Source organism: Ornithorhynchus anatinus, chromosome 2, assembly GCF_004115215.2.
Source record: "Ornithorhynchus anatinus isolate Pmale09 chromosome 2, mOrnAna1.pri.v4, whole genome shotgun sequence".
Lineage (NCBI taxonomy): Eukaryota > Metazoa > Chordata > Mammalia > Monotremata > Ornithorhynchidae > Ornithorhynchus > Ornithorhynchus anatinus.
Genome location: NC_041729.1, coordinates 162,966,863 through 162,984,277, shown reverse-complemented (window position 1 = coordinate 162,984,277; position 17,415 = coordinate 162,966,863). Strand labels below are relative to the sequence as shown.

At 47.9% G+C, this 17,415-nt stretch overlaps 1 protein-coding gene across 1 annotated transcript in view; it reads right to left on the bottom strand.

Annotated features, from left to right (window-relative positions):
* The window catches only part of LMNTD1 (lamin tail domain containing 1), a 115,799-nt gene that overhangs the window by 36,127 nt on the left and 62,257 nt on the right, over positions 1–17,415 (bottom strand). The window contains exons 4-5 of the mRNA XM_029051538.2: positions 7,857–8,080; positions 838–1,024 (exon numbers count right to left, since the gene is read on the bottom strand). Of these exons, the coding sequence (XP_028907371.1) occupies positions 838–1,024; positions 7,857–8,080 (411 nt within the window). The remainder of the gene's footprint in view (positions 1–837; positions 1,025–7,856; positions 8,081–17,415) is intronic.

Sequence of the window (17,415 nt, the reverse complement as noted above, 5' to 3'; positions counted from 1 at the left end):
GCGGGCTGGGATGGAGGAGGAGAGAAGGGAAGGGAGGTGGGAGGGGGCAAGGGGATGGAGAGTTTGGAAGCCAAGAGTGAAGAGTTTTCGCTTGATATAGAAGCTGAAGGCAACCCCCGGAGAGTTTTGAGGAGGGGAGTGACACGCCCAGAGCATTTCTGTAAAAAGATGATCCCGGCAGCAGAGTGAAGTATGGACTGAAGCAGGGAGGGGCAGGAGGTTGGGCGATCAGAAAGGAGGCTGATGCAGTCAACCAGTTGAGATAGGTTCAGTGACTGTACCAACCAGGTAGCGGCTCAGATGGAGAGGAAAGGGCGGATCTTGGCGACGTTACGAAGGGGAGACCGGCAGGTTTTGGTGACGGATTAGATGTGTGGGGTGAATGCGAGAGCGGAGTCAAGGATGACACCGAGGATGCGGGCCTGTGAGACGGGAAGGACGTCGTGCCGTCCACGGTGATGGGAAAGTCGGGGAGAGGACAGGGTTTTTGGGAGGGAAGATAAGGAGCTCAGTCTCGATCCAAGCACCGTTCTAAACTCCGGTGTAGATGCAAATTAATCAGGTTGAACACATTCCCCGTCCCACTTGGGCTCACACGCTTAATCCTCATTTTTCACAGATGAGATAACTGAGGCCCAGAGTGTTTAAGTGACTTGATGGATCGATTCATATCCAGAACTGATTTATTTACAGCAATATCGGTCTCCCACTCTGGACGGTACATTCCTTGCGGACAGGTAACGTATCCGTTATATCGCTATACTGGAGTCTCCCAATCGCTTAGTGCGGTGTCCTCCGCACGGCAAGCGCTCAGTAGATACCGAAAGAAAAAATTACCTGGATGTAGCTGGGGGGCAGCTGGCTTTCAGAGAAATACCCCAGGATCCTCCATTGCTTCCCTGGTGCTTCTTGGCTTCCGAAAAGAGAACTTGAAAATAATCCGACCCTTGTCCCAACAGACTCTCTCCAGCTGGGATGGGCTTTGACGGCGGCTTGGCTACCTCAGCGGAGGATCCGTCACGTACTTCGGGGGCATCCGAAGGGAGGGAGTTGTCGGAAAAGAAAGAGAAACGAGAGCACATCGCAACGAATCAATCCTCTTTAGCTGTGATTGTCGCTCCCCACCAAATCGCACCGCTTAGATTTTCTATTATCCGTGGAAGGAGTCCTTCACGAGAAACGTTTCGAGCTCTGAACTCGAGGCTGTAAAATGGCCCGTTAATTTATTTTCTGGAGAGAATGACTTGAGGTAACTTCAGTGACAAATTAGTTCATCATTTTAGGGCTGCCAGAGGAGACGTTATTGGTTATGAGCAGGTGATTTTTTCCTTCTCCTTGAGGGTATGAGAAACTGCCGGGATCACGTGTTTTTATTTGGGTTCTTCAACCTAAAGTCAATCGATCGATTCAGCAATCCAAGGTACTCAGTGAGCAATCACTGTGTGCAGAGCACTCCACTAAGTGGGCGGGAGAGTACGATAGAGAAGCAGCGCGGCTCAGTGGAAAGAGCCCGGCTTTGGGAGCCAGAGGTCATGGGTTCAAATCCCGGCTCTGCCACTTAATAATAATAATATTGTTGGTATTTGTTAAGCGCTTACTATGTGCCGAGCACTGTTCTAAGCGCTGGGGTAGACACACAGGGGAATCAGGTTGTCCCACGTGGGGCTCACAATCTTAATCCCCATTTTACAGATGAGGTAACTGAGGCACCGAGAAGTTAAGTGACTTGTCCAAAGTCACACGGCTGACTAGTGGCCGAGCGGGGATTTGAACCCATGACCTCTGACTCCAAAGCCCGTGCTCTTTCCACTGAGCCACGCTGCTTCTCACACTTGTCAGCTGTGTGACTGTGGGCAAGTCACTTCACTTCTCTGGGCCTCAGTTCCCTCATCTGTAAAATGAGGATGAAGACTGTGAGCCTCCCGTGGGACAACCTGACGACCCTGTATCTCCCCCAGCGCTTAGAACGGTGCTCGGCACATAGTAAGCGCTTAACAAATACCAACAACATCATCATCATCATCATCATCATCATCATCATCAGTAGAGTTAGCAGACCCCATCGCGGCCCTCACGGAGCTTGCAATCTAGACGGGGAGGCAAACGTCGGAAAGCAGGTTGACGTAATGGAAAGAACCTGGGTTCAGGAGTCAGAGGACCTGAGTTCTAATCATGACTCTGCTCTCTGTCTAGGTGTGATTTTAGGCAAGTCACTTGAGGAGGAGTGGGGCCTAGTGGAAAGAGCCCGGGCCTGGGTGTCAGAGGACCTGGGTTCTAATCCTGGCTCTGCCACCTGCCTGCTGTGTGACCTTGGGCAAATCACTTAACTTCTCTGTGCCTCAGAGGAGCAGTGTCACCTAGTGGAAAGAGCCCGGGCCTGGGAGTCAGAGGACCTGGGTTCTAATCCTGCCTCTGCCACCTGCCTGCTGGGTGACCTGGGGCAAGTCACTTCACTTCTCTGTGCCTCAGTTCCCTCATCGGTAAAATGGGGATAAAGACTGTAAGGCCTAGGTGGGACAACCTGATTACTCTGTATCCACCCCAGCACTTAGAACAGTGTCTTGCACATAGTAAGTGCTTAACAAATATTGTTACTACTATGATTATTATTAAATACCATAATTTATTTTTATTATTATTATTATCATTCGATTCTCTTTGCCTCAACTCCCTCATAATAAAATGGGGATTAAATTATATAGACTTTAAGCCCCATGAGGGACAGGGACTGTGTCCAGCCACATTTGCTTGTATCTACCCCAGAGCTTAGTACAATGCCTGGCACATAGTAAGCGCTTAAATACCAGAATTTATGATTATTATTATTATCCAGTTCTCTGTGCCTCAGATCCCTCACTATAAAATGGATATTAAATCCTAATAATAATAATAATGTTGGTATTTGTTAAGCGCTTACTATGTGCCGAGCACTGTTCTAAGCGCTGGGGTAGACACAGGGGAATCAGGTTGTCCCACGTGGGGCTCACAGTCTTAATCCCCATTTTACAGATGAGGGAACTGAGGCACAGAGAAGTTAAGTGACTTGCCCACACTCACACAGCCGACAAGTGGCAGAGCTGGGATTCGAACTCATGAGCCCTACTCCCTCCTACTTAGACTGTGAGCCCCATGTGGGACAGGGATGGTGTTTCATCTGATTATCTTGTGTCTACCTCAGTGCTTAGTACAGTGCTTGGCATACGGACCATCTCCCACTAAAAACTTTTCTTCCCCTCTAGACTGTGAGCTCGTTGTGGGCAGGGAATGTATCTGTTTTATGGAGATTTATACTCTCTCAAGCACTTAGTACTCTCTCAAGTGCTTAGAACAATGCTCTGCACACAATAAGTGCTCAACGCATACAACTGAATGATTATCCTCACCACCAATGTACACTTAGGTAAAAGCAGCATGGCTCAGTGGAAAGAGCCCGGGCTTGGGAGTCAGAGATCATGGGTTCGAATCCCAGCTCTGCCACTTGTCAGCTGTGTGACTGTGGGCAAGTCACTTCACTTCTCGGTGCCTCAGTTCCCTCATCTGTAAAATGGGGATGAAGACTGGGAGCCTCACGTGGGACAACCCGATCACCCTGTATCTACCCCAGCACTTAGAACAGTGCTCTGCACATAGTAAGTGCTTAACAAATACCAACATTATTATTAATATTAGGTAGATAAATATTGATTCATTTATACCTCTTAGAAGGAGTTTGAATAGGGGAGGCAGAGGATGTGGATTCGAATGCTATCTATGACAACTTAGCTGCTGTGGGACCATGGACAAGTCACTCAACTGCTCTGTGCCTCAGTTTCCTCATCTGTAAAATGGGGATGAAATGTCTGTTGGGCCACCCCCTTAGACTGTAAATCCTGTGTGGGACAGCGGATAGGTCTGACTGTCTTTTATATTAACGACTGCCTTTTATATTGATATCTGTCTTTCTCCTCCGGACTGTAAAATGGTTGTGGGCGGGGAATATGTCTGGGCATCTAGTACAGTGCTTGACATTATGAACACTGCAATTACCATTACTCATAATTATTCATAATTATGTGATTCATATTATTCATAATAAGTGATTTCATGTCCGTCCACCCTATAAGAGTGTAAGTTCCCTGTGGTCAGGGAACGTATCACTTCTTTGTACTTAGCAAGTGTCTAGTACAGTGCAGTGCACCACAAATATAACTACTATTTCTCCAGCTAATACTTTCAAGCTTTCGTTCATTCAGTAGTATTTACTGAGTGGCTACTATGTGCAGAGCACTGTACTAAGTGTTTGGAATGGACAAATCGGTAACAGATAGAGACAGTCCCTGCCCTTTGATGGGCTTACGGTCTTATCTGGGGAGACAGACAAAAACAATAGCAATAAAAGACAAAAACAATAACAATAGACAAAAACAATAGCAAAAATAAAGACAGAAACAATAGCATTAAAAGCTTTCATATGATTTGCCTTCTAATTCGGGCGGTTCAATGCTCTGTGCTCATTACTTTGTGTTCATTCCCCCTCTGATAATAATAATAATAATGATTGTGGTATTTGTTAAGTGCTTACTATGTGCCAAGCACTATTCTAATGCCTGGGGTAGATACAAGGTAGTCGGGTTGTCACTTGTGGGGCTCATAATCCTCATCTCCATTTTATAGATGAGGGAACTGAAGCCCCGAGAAATGAAGAGAAGCAGTGTGGCTCAGTGGAAAGAGCACGGGCTTTAGAGTCAGAGGTCATGGGTTCGAATCCCCACTCTGCCACTTGTCAGCTGTGTGACTGTGGGCAAGTCACTTCACTTCTCTGTGCCTCAGTTCCCTCATCTGTAAAATGGGGATGAAGACTGTGAGCCCCACGTGGGACAACCTGATTCCCCTGTGTCTACCCCAGCGCTTAGAACGGTGCTCTGCACATAGTAAGCGCTTAACAAATCCCGACATTATTATTATTATCATTAAGTGACTTGCCCAAGGTCACACAGCAGACGAGTGGCGGAGCCGGAATTAGAACCCACGACCTCTGACTCCCAAGCCCGGGCTCTTCATTTACAAGAATACATGAATGTCCATTTACCTATAGAGAGAAAGTAAAACATTCTCTAGATAAATATTTTGTGCACCTCCGATATTAGGTAGCGAGGGTTAAAACATTAGACCGTCAGCTCATTGTGGGCAGGGAATGTGTCTGCTTCCTGTTGTATTGTACTCTTCCAGTGGCTCAGTACAGTGCTCTGCACACAGTTAGCACTCAATAAATAGGATCGACTGTTTCTCCAGCCCAGACCTTTCTCTCAGCTGGGGCCTTCGATGTAATAGAGGTTTCGTTGATCCGGACACGAAGCCACTTGCACCGGGTGGAGGGAAAACTCCGAGCAGACCAGGGCAGAGCCAGAAAAAAGAAAAAGGGGGAGAGAAGAGACGAGGAGCGAAGGAATGTTTTTCTGTTTTCCAAACTCAGATATGCATTTGGAGGCACTTCTGAGGTGGAAGGGACGAAAATATTTAGTTTTGGAGGAATTGTTCTGCTTAAAACATCCTGATGCATATTAGGAAGGAGTGTCATTTCCAAACATCCTGGTTGCTTTATATTTAGAGTTTTTGTTTGTTTGCTTCTTGTTTATTCCATTCTACCTTGTTTAGTTTCTGCAGCCGGTTCAAGCTCTGTTCGGCTTGGGAGATGGTCACGTCGTTGAGAGATTTACAAATAGGAAGAATCAATCCTTTGTAGTCGCTGAATGCCTAGGTTGCGCGGAGCACCGGGCTAAACGCTTGGGAGAGCACATCTGGCTCAGTGGAAAGAGCCCGGGCTTGGGAGTCAGAGGTCATGGGTTCGAATCCCCACTCTGCCACTTGTCAGCTGTGGGACTGTGGGCAAGTCACTTTATTTCTCTGTGCCTCAGTTACCTCATCTGTAAAATGGGGATGAAGACTGTGAGCCCCACGTGGGGCAACCTGATTACCCTGTATCTACCCCAGCGCTTAGAACAGTGCTCTGCACATAGTAAGCGCTTAACAAACACCAACATTATTAAGAGTGATGGTCCATGGAACGACAGTTTGGAAGAATTCAGGCTCCACATAAGCTGCTATCCCATCGGTTGAGTGCTCTTTTTTTCTTAGTGGTATTCGTTGAGCACTTTCTACGTGCTAGGCATTGTACTAAGCGCTGGGCAGACATGAGCTAGTCAGGTTGGACAAAGTCCCCGTCCCACATGGGGTTCACGGTCTTAATCCCCATTTTACAGCTGAGGTAACTGAGGCACAGAGAAGTGAAGGGACTTTCCCAAGATTATACAGCAGACAAGTGGCTGTCTGGATTAGAACCCAGGTCCTTCCTACTCCCAGGCCTGTATTCTATCCACTAGGCAACACTGCTTCTCTCGTGTATCATTACAAACCAGGTAAAGACCACTGACTGGCTCTAGAACGTATTTTTTTTATACGATATCTGTTAAGCGTTTATTAAGTGCCAGGCACTGTACTAAGTGCTGAGGTGAGGACAAGCTAATCAGGAGGGACACAGTCCATGTCTCACATGGGAGTCACAGTCTTAATCCCCATTTTACAGATGAGGGAACCGAGGCACAGAGAAATGAAGTGACTTGCCCAAGCAGACGGGTGGCGGAGCCGGGATTAGAACGCAGTACCTTATGACTCCCAGGCCTGCGGTCTATCCACTGGGCCATATTACTCTATGGAGAACGGCACAGCCGAGAGATCTGGGTTCTAATCCCAGCTCTGAAATTTTCCTCTGGGTGACCTTGGGCAAGTCACTTGACTTCGCTGCCCCACAGTTTCCTCATCTGAAACATGGAGTTTCGATAACTGTTCTCCGTCCAACTTAGATTGTGAGCCTCACGTAGGACAGGAGCTGGGTCCAATCTGACAGGCACATCTCCTCCGAGAAGCCTTCCCCGACTAAAACTACATTTCTTCTTCTTCCACTCCCTCAGGTTGTCCCACGTGAGGCTCACGGTCTTCATCCCCATTTTACAGATGAGGGAACCGAGGCACAGAGAAGTGAAGTGATTTGCCCACAGACACACAGCTGACAAGTGGCAGAGCAGGAATTCGAACCCATGAACTCTGACTCCCAAGCCCGGGCTCTTTTCACTGAGCCACATGCCACTATTATTAGTAGTAGTAATAGTAGTAACCTAGAAATATCCCTAGTGGATAGCGTGGCTCAGTAGAAACAGCCTAGGCTTGGGAGTCAGTGGTCTTGGATTCTAATCCTGCCCCCCTACCTGTCAGCTGTGTGACTTTGGACAAGTCACTTCACTTCTCTGTGCCTCAGTTCTTTCACCTGTAATATGGGGATGAAGACTGTGAGCCCCACGTGGGACAACCTGATCACCTGGTATCTATCCCAGCACTTAGTACAGTGCTTGGAACATAGTAAGCGCTTAACAAATACCATCATTATTATAATAGTTATTAGTTAATAAGCTAGAAGCAATTAATCCATCAGGGATTGAGCATTTACCGTGTGCAGAGCAGTGGATTAAGCTTTTGGGAGATCCGCTACCCAACATCCTTCCCTAGATTTGAAGGCACCCTAGTGGTTAAAACCCGGTCCTGGGAGTCAGAGGACCTGGGTTCTAATTCTGGCTCTGCCACCCGTCTGCTGTGTGACCTCGGGCAAATCATTTCACTTCTCTGGGCCTCAGTTCTCTCATCTGTAAAATGAGGATTAAGACTGTGAGCCTCATGTGGGACAGGAACTGTGTCCAACAGGATTACCTTGTATCTACCCCAGCGCTTAATACACTGCCTGGAACATAGTAAGCTCTTAATGAAAGCCATTAAAAAAAAAAAAAAAGGAAGAGACCTGAAACAGATTCTCTGGAACACATGCTTACATAGGCTCCTCTTGGTCCTGCTCCAGTCCGCCAAGGCCGCTGAGACAGTTCTTGACGCAGGAGGGGCGGAAGTGGATATAGTAGACGGAGAAGAGTCGGACTGTACAGTGCCCCAGAACACTTTGGATGGGATGAGGGAGGCAGAGTCTGAGGATCTTAGAGCTGGGGAAATATGGATCGTCTGTTCCGGTGAAGACAAAGTCAGGCTGTGCACATTCTCCCATCTAGGCGCAGGATAGTAATGGTAATAATAATTATGGTATTTATTGAGCACTTTCTATATGCCAAGCACTGTACTAAGCTCCGGAGGCAGATATGAACAAATTGGATTGGACACAGTCCCTGTACCTCGTGGGTTTCACAGTCTCAATCCACATTTTACAGATAAAAGTAACTGAGGCCCAGAGAGGTGACGTGACCTGCCCGAGGTCACAGAGCCAGAATTAGAACCCAGGTCCTCTGACCTCTAGACCCACGCTCTTTCCACTAGGCCACGCTGCTTCTCAGGATGACCTGAAGCTCAATCATCATCACCATCATAGCTGCAGAAGCAGCATGGCCTAATGGAAAGAGCCGGGACCTGGGAGTCGGAAGATCTGGGTTCTAATCCTGGCTCTGCCACTTGTCTGCTGTGTGACCTTGGACATGTGATTTCATTTATTCATTCATTCATTCAATAGTATTTACTGAGCGCTTACTATGTGCAGAGCACTGTACTAAACACTTGGAATGGACAATTCGGCAACAGATAGAGACAATCCCTGCCCACTGATGGGCTCACAGTCTAATCGGGGGAGACGGACGGACAAAAACAACAGCAATAAATAGAATCAAGGGGATGTACACCTCATTAACAAAATAAATAGGGTAGTAAAAATATATACAAATGAGCGGACGAGCACAGTGCTGAGGGGAGGGGAAGGGAGAGGGGGAGGAGCAGAGGGAAAGGGGGAAAAGGGGGCTTAGCTGAGGGGAGGGGAAGGGGGGGCAGAGAGGGAGCAGAGGGAGCAGAGGGAAAAGGGGAAGCTCAGTGTGGGAAGGCCTCCTGCAGGAGGTGAGCTCTTAGTAGGGCTCTGAAGAGGGGAAGAGAGTTAGTTTGGCGGAGGTGAGGAGGGAGGGCATTCCGGGACGGCGGGAGGACGGGGGCCAGGGGTCGACGGCGGGATAGGCGAGACTGAGGGACGGTGAGGAGGTGGGCGGCGGAGGAGCGGAGCGTGCGGGGTGGGCGGTAGAAAGAGAGAAGGGAGGAGAGGTGGGGGGGGCAAGGTGATGGACAGCCTTGAAGCCTAGAGTGAGCAGTTTACGTTCCGTGCAGAGGTTGATAGGCAACCACTGGAGGTTTTTGAGGAGGGGAGTGACATGCCCAGAGCGTTTCTGCAGGAAGATGAGCCGGGCAGCGGAATGAAGAATAGACTGGAGCCGGGAGAGAGAGGAGGAAGGGAGATCAGAGAGGAGGCTGACACAATAATCCAGCCGGGATGTTATGAGAGCCTGTACCAGTAAGATAGCCGTTTGGGTGGAGAGGAAAGGGCGGATCTTGGAGATATTATAAAGGTGAGACCGGCAGTCCTTGGTGACGGATTGGATGTGTGGGGTGAATGAGAGAGCTCTCTTTCACTTCATTTCACTTCTCTGGGCCTCAGTTACCCCATCTTTCAAATGGAGATTAAATGATAATAATGATACTTGTATTTGTTAAGCTCTTACTATGTACCAAGCACTGATCTAAGCACTGGTGTAGATACATCCGGTTGGATACATTCCCTGGCCCACACGGGGCTCACAGTCTTCATCCCCAGTTTCCAGATGAGGTAACTGAGGCCCCCGAGAAGGGAAGTGACTCGCCCAAGGTCACCCAACAGACAAGTGGCGGAGTCGGGATTAGAACTCACAACCTTCTGCCTCCAAACCCGTGTTCTATCCACTACACCATGCTGCTATTCCCTCCTACTTAGAGTGTGAGTTCCATTTGGGACAGGGACTGTGTCCAACCTGATCTGTTCGTACCCACCCCAGTGCTTAGGACTGATGTAGTGAATAGAGCGCGGGCTTGGGAGCCAGAAGATCATGACTTCCAATCCTGGGCTCTACCACTCAGCCAAGTCACTTAACTTCTCTGTGCCTCAATTATCTCATCTGTAAAATGGGGATTAAGACTTTGAGCCCCACGTGGAACAGAGACTGTGTTCAGCCTGATTAGCTTGTATCTACCCCAGTGTTTAGAACAGCGCTTGACATATAGTATATAACCCAGCCCATATTCTTCCCTTCGCTCTGGGGCTATCCTCCTCACTGGGCTTCCATCTCGCCTGTCTCGCCACCGACCGCTGGCCCACATCCTGCCTCTGGTCTGGAACGCCCTCCCTCCTCAAATCCCACAGACGATTCCTCTCCTCCCCTTAAAAGCCTTACTGAAGCCACAGTTTCTCCAAGAGGCCTTCCCAGGCTAAGCCCCCCTTTTCCTCATCACCCACTCCCTTCCCCATCACCCTGACTCTCTCCCTTTGCTTTTCCCCCTCTCCCTGCCCCAGAGCACTTTTGCACATAACTGTCGTTTCATTTATTTATATCGATGCCTGTTTAGTTGTATTGATGTCTGTGTCTCTCCTCCTCTAAACTGTCTCCCCTCCTCTAAATGCTAAACTATCCCTTCTGGGAAGGGATGGTCTGTCTTTATTGTTTTATTGTACTTTTCCAAGCACTTAATACAGTGCTCTGCACGAAGTAAGCACTCAATAAATACTATTGAATGAATGAATGAATGAACAAATACCATCATCATCATTATTATTATTACAGTTCTTGGAACGTAGTAAGTGCTTAACAAATACTATTATTAATAATAATAATGATAATACCATTCAAGGGGTTGCCCTTGCCCTGAGAGGTCTCTTTTACTCTGCTACTTCCCCCCTCCAAAACCCAGTGGCGCTGCCCACCCCCAATCTCCATCACCACAGGGAAAGACACAGGAGGGGTTCGAATGCAAACCCTTCCGCTCCAAGGAACCCAGGTGCAAAAGACTTGACTTGAAATCCCAGCATTTCCTTCAAGGCTATATTTCTTTCAATTAATGTCTGCCTCCCCCTCTAGACTGTAAGCTCATTGTGGACAGGGGAGGTGTCTATTATTCTATAGGACTCTCCCAAGTGCTCAGGACAGTGCTCTGTACCAGGTAAGCACTCAATTAGTACAAGTGAATGACTGAAGTGAGGTGATTCCATAGTTGACATGGGGTGAGCCGGGATTAGAATCCCCTTCAAAGCCTTTTAGAAGGCCCATCTCCTCCAAAAGACCTTCCCTGACTAAGCTCCCCCTTTCCTCTTGGCCTTCCCTAAGCCCCCCTTTCCTCTTCTCCCCCCATCTGCATCTCCCTGACCTGCTCCCTTTATTTATTCATCACCCCCTCAGCCCCACAGCACTAATTTCCTTATCTATAATTTATTTATTTCTGTTAATGTCTGTCTCCCCCTCTAGAACGTAAGATCGCTGTGGGCAGGGAATGTGTCGGTTGCATTGTTATACTGTACTCTCCCAAGTGCTTAGTAAGTGCTCTGCAAATAGTAAGATCTCAATAACTGCGACCTTAATGAAGGAAGGAAGGAATGGCTAAGCCGAGCACAAGGTTTCCATCTGTGTAAAGCATCGGACATCTGGCTTTCATTCCCAGGTCTTTTTGGCCGGTTCTTTTTACAGACCCCACCTTTCCTCTCTCCCCCTTGAAACAAAAGGGCAGCAAAAGAAAACTCGATTCACTGTTGGAAAACAAAGGCTCTTTGAGGGAGGCTTCATGAATTCAGGGCTCGGGGAAAGCTGGCACCAGGCCCTGGCTCGCTCCCTTTCTTCATCCCCCCTGCCAGCCCACAGCACTTATGTCCATATCTGTCATTACTTGATTTCTATTCATGTCTGTCTCCCTCTCTAGACTGTAAGCTCCCTGTGGGGAGGGAATGCATCTGTTTATTGTTCTGTCCTCCTCTCCCAAGTGCTTAGTACAGTGATCTGCACACAGTAAGTGCTAGATAAATACATGTGAATGAGTGAATGAATACCCAACCCTCCTGTACATTAAGTGATTTCTGATGGCTTCGGATGCTGTGAATGAAGGATCCCAGAGCATCATAGTGTAGTGGATAGAGTTGGGGCCCGGGAGTCAGAAGGTCATGAGTTCTAATCCTGAATCTGCTACTTGCCTGTTGTGTGATCTTGGGCAAGTCCATTCGCTTCTCTGGGCCTCAGTTCCCTCACCTGTAAAATCGGGATTGAGACTGCGAGCCCCCCGTGGGACAGAGACTGTGTCCAATCCGATTTCCTTGTAACCACCCCAGCTTTTAGGACATTGCCTGGCACACAGTAAATGCTTAACGAATACCGCGGTTATTCTTATATACTCTCTCCAAAGTCATTCATTCATTCATTCATTCATATTTATTGAGTGCTTACTGTGTGCAGACAGTGTACTAAGTGCTTGGGAAAGTACAATATAGCAATAAACTGACACATTCCCTGCCAACAATGAGCTCACAGTCTAGAGAGGGGAGACAGACATCAATATAAATAAATAAAATGACAGTTATGGACATGAGTGGTGTGGGGCTGGGACAGGGGAAGAGCAAAGGGAGCAAGTCAGGGCGATGCAGAAGGGAGTGGGAGATGAGGAAAAGGGGGGACTTAGTCTGGGAAGACCTCTTGGAGGAGGTGTGCCTTCAATAAGACTTTGAAGGTGGGGAGAGTCATTGTCTTTTGAATTTGATGATGGAGGCTGTTCCAGGCCCGAGGCACGATGTTGCCCAGGGGTCAGTGGAGAGACAAGTGGAGAGATGGATGCTCAGTGAGAAGGTTAGCACTAGATGAGGAAAGTGTGCGGGCTGGGTTGTATAATAATAATACAGCTCATTGTCCAAATGTCATCATGATCTCACACACTGGAAGCAGAGGAAGGAAATGAAAATATCCCCCATGCCCCAGCTCGACGTTTCCTCTAGGATATAGAACTTGCCTAAGATCCCTCTGGGCTTCTCTTCCTCGGCTGCATTTTCTTTATGGTATTTGCTCATTCATTCAATCGTGTTTTTTGAGTGCCTACTGTGTAAGCACTTAGAAAGTGCTTGGCACATAGTAAGTGCTTTAGAAATACCATCATTACTATTACTAAGTTCTTGGGAGAGTACACTACATCAATAAACAGACACAATCCCCGCCCGCAGCGAGGTTACAATCCCTTGTTAAGGGCTTACTATGGGCCAAGCACTGTTCTAAACGTTGGGAGAGGTACAAGGTAATAACCTTGGACACAGTCCCTGTCCCGCATGAGGCTCACAGTCTGGGTAGGAGGCAATATAACTTAATCCCCTTTCTGCAGATGAGGAAACTGAGGCATGGAGTAGTTACGTGACTTGCCCAAGGTCACAGAGCAGGCAAGTGGAGGAGTCAGGATTAGAACTCAGGTCCTCTGACTCCCAGTTCCACGCCCTTTCCATTAAGGTCTTATTATGTGCCGGGCACGGTTCTGAGCAATGGGGTAGATACAAGCAAATCAAGTTGGACACAGTCCATGTGCCACTCGGGGCTTACAGTTTGATTAAACACATTTGATTAAACATTAGGCTGGAGCCAATAAAAAAAAATAGTTCTCAACTCAACATTGCTTCAGGATTATTGTCTCTTGGGAGACCATCCTGGGCCCCAGGAGACAAGGCTGGGAAGGGATTTTATTGTATTTTCTGTAGTATTTGTTCAGAGCTTATTATGTACCAGGCATCGTACGAAGCACTGAGATGGATGCAAGCTAATGATAGTAATAATCGGGGTATTTGTTAAATACTATGTGCCAAGCACTGTACTAAGTGCTGGGGTAGATACAAGTTAATCAGGTTGAACACAGTCCCCGTCCCACGTCAAGCTCACAGCCTTAACCCCCACTGTACAGATGAAGGGATTGAGGCACAGAGAAGTGAAGTGACTTGCCTAGGGTCACCCAGCAGACAAGTGGAGGAGCCAGGATTAGAATCCAGGCCCTCTGACTCCCAGGTCCCTGCTCTATCCACTAGGCCACTCTGCTTGATATTGTGGTATCTGTGAAGTGCTTACTATGTGCCAAGCGTTGTTCTAAGTGCTGAAGTAGATACAAAATAATCAGGTTGGACACAGTCCCTGTCCCACATTGGACTCACAATCTGGGTAAACTCCCTCTCTAGACCGTCAGCTCATGGTGGGCAGGGAATGTGTCTGTCATATTGCTATATAAGTGCTCTCCCAAGCACTTAGTACAGTGTTCTGCATGCGTTAAATACTCAATAAATGTGACTGATGGATGGAGTAGGATTTAATCCCCACTGTACAGATGAGGGAACAGAGACCCAGAGAAGGGAAGTGAATTGCTCAAGGTTACACAGCAGAGAAGGGGAAGAGCTGGGATTGGAACCCAGGTCTTCTGATTCCTGGGCCTGGCTTCTACCCACTAGGCCACACTGCTTCACTATTACAAGTTAATCAGGTTGGACACAGATCCTGTCCCCCATGAGGCTCATGATCTAAGTAGGATGGAGTAGGATTGACTCCCCATTTTACAGTTGAGGAAACTGAGGCCCAGAGAAGGGAAGTGACTTACCCAAGGTCTTGACTTACCTTGAAGCAGCATGGCTTAGTGGCAAGAGGATGGACTTTGGAGTCAGAGGATGAGAGTTCTAATCCCGGTTCCACCTCTTATCTGCTGTGTGACCTTGGGTAAGTCACTTCACTTCTCCGTGCCTCAGTCTTAACGGTAACTGAAGCCATGGGAACGAATGAATTCTCCAAGGGAGTGGGTGTAAAGGGAGAATAGAAGGGGAACTAGAATTGAGCCTTGAGGGATCCCCACAGTTAGGGGTTGGGAGGCAGAGGAGGAGCTTGCAGAAGAGAATGAGGAGGAGCCGTCGGAGAGCTAGGAGGAGAACCGAGAGAGGACAGTGTCAGTGAATCCAAAGCTTGATAAAGTTTCACAGAGAAGGGGGTTGTCTACAGTGTCAAAGGCGGCTGAGACGTCTAGGAGGATTAGGATGGAGTAGAGGCCGTTAGATTTGGCCGAAAGGTCACTGGTTACCTTAGAGAGGGATGTTTCTGTAGAGTGAAGGGAGCGGAAGCTAGATTGGAGTGGATGTAGGAGAGAACTGGAGGAGAGGCAGGAGACATAACAGGTGTAAACAACTCTCTCGAGAAGTCCGGTTGAGAAGTGGTAGGAGGGAGAGGGGACGATAACCGGAGGGAGCCGTGGGGTCAAGGGAGAGTTTTTTTAGGACAGGGGAGACATAAGCATGTTGAAAAGCAGTGGGGAAGAAGCCACTGGAAAGTCAACAGTGGAAGTCAAAGAGGAAAGAAGGGAGGGGGCGAGTGCTTTTTAAAGGTAGGAAGGGACAGGGTCAGAAGCACAGATGGAGAGAGTAGATTTAGGGAAGAGGCCAGAGATTTCATCTTGAGTTACTGCAGGGAAGGTAAGGAGAGTCCAAAAGGGTGGAGGAGGAGGTGGGTGGAATTGGAGAGGAGCAGGGGAAATTCTAGGGAGATCATGCCTGATGGTTGCTATTTTGTCGATGAAGTATGCGGCCAGGTCGTAACGGGAAAGAGATGGTGGAGGAGGAGATTTGAGGTGGGACTTTAATGTCTAGAACAGGTGGCAGGAGCAGTGGGAGTGAATTAGGAAGGAGAAGTATAGTCACTGGGCAGTGGAGAGGACCAAACTGGGTAGGAACTGTCTCTGTTGCTGAATTGTATTTTCCAAGTGCTTAGTACAGTGTTCTGCACACAGTAAGCGCTCAATAAACGTGATTGAATGACTGAATGAATGAAGTGGATAAGAATGAATTTAAGGTGGACGAGGTTAGAGGGATGTCTGGATTTCCTCCAACAGCACTCGGGCACAGGAGGAGAGGAAGCAGATCGTGGGGGTGATCCAGGGTTGCCAGTTAGAAGAACAAGCATGGTGTAGCGGATAGAGCCCGGGCCCGGGAGTCAGAATAATGATGATAATAATGTTGGTATTTGTTAAGCGCTTACTTTGTGCCAAGCACTGTTCTATGCGCTGGGATAGATCCAAGGTCATCAGGTTGTCCCATGTGGGGCTCACAGTTTTATTCCCCATTTTACAGATGAGGTAACTGAGGCCCAGAGAAGTTAAGTGACTTACGCAAAGTCACACAGCTGACAAGCAGCGGAGCCGGGATCAGAACCCACGACCTCTGACTCCCAAGCCTGCTAGCATGGGTTCTAATCTCGGCTCCTTCACTTGTCTGCTAGGTGACCTTAGGCAAGTCACCTTACTTCTCTGTGCCTCAGTAACCTCATCTATAAAATAGGGATTAAGACTGTGAGCCCTAATTGGGTCACAGACTGTGTCCAACATGATTTGGTTGGATCCACCCCAGTGCTTAGTACCAACCTAGTAAGTGCTTAACGAATGCCACAATTATTATTATTATTAATATAAGACTGGTGGAGGGACAAGGGAGGGAGGGAGTTCAGTTCAACGGAGAGGGTGGCGCCGAGGGGGTCGATTTGTTCGTTAGGAGAAGGTAGTTTGGGTTATGGAGGCCGAACGGAGTTAGGAGGGTTGTAGAATCCTGGAGGAGGGCAAAAATATGGAGGTCTCTGTGGGGGAAAAGGAGAGATTTGGTGGGGAGTAGATGTGTGGGAAAGAGAGCAGGAGAGGTGGTTGTGGTCAGAGGAATCTGAGAATTGGTGAGGGGAGAGATTGTACCGTTACTACAGATTATAAAATCAAGCGCCTGCCCAAGTTGGTAAGTGAGTGAGGTGGGATGGAGCAGAGGCGATTGGAGTAGAGGAGTTAGAGGTTAATAATAATAATACTGATTATGGTATTTGTTAAGCAATTACTATGTGCCAAGCACTGTTCTAAGCACTGGGGGTAGATACAGGGTGGGGCTCACGGTCTTCATCCCCATTTTACAGATGAGCTAACTGAGGCACAGAGAAGTTAACTGGCTTGCCCAAGGTCACACAACAGACTAGCGGATCAAGCACAGGCTTGCAAGTCAGAGGACTTGAGTTCTAATCCGGGCTCCGCCACTTGAACAGTGGAAGGATAATCGGGAAAGCTCACATGAATACTGATGTCCCCAAGGATCGATATAGGCACGGAGACCGCCTGTCTTCCCCACTAGATTGTAAACTTCTTGTGGGCAGGGAATATGTCTATCAAGTCTGTTGCACTGTACTTCCCCAAACAGTCCAGTGCTTTTTTTTTTCTAAATAGAACTTGGTAAATGCTTACTATGTGTCAGACGGTGTACTGAGAGCTAGGGTAGACTCAAAAAAATCAGGATGGATACAGTCCCTATCCCACCCGGGGATTTACAATCTAAGTAGGAAGGAATAGAATGTAATCCCCTTTTTACAGATGAGGTAAATTCTTTCGTTCATTCAGTCGTATTTATTGAGCACTTACTGTGTGCAGAGTACTGTACTAAACGCTTGGGAAAGTACACTACAACAATAAACAGTGACATTCCCTGCCCACGAGGAGCTTATCGTCTAAAGCAGGGCTCTAAGTGAGGCTCAGAGAGGT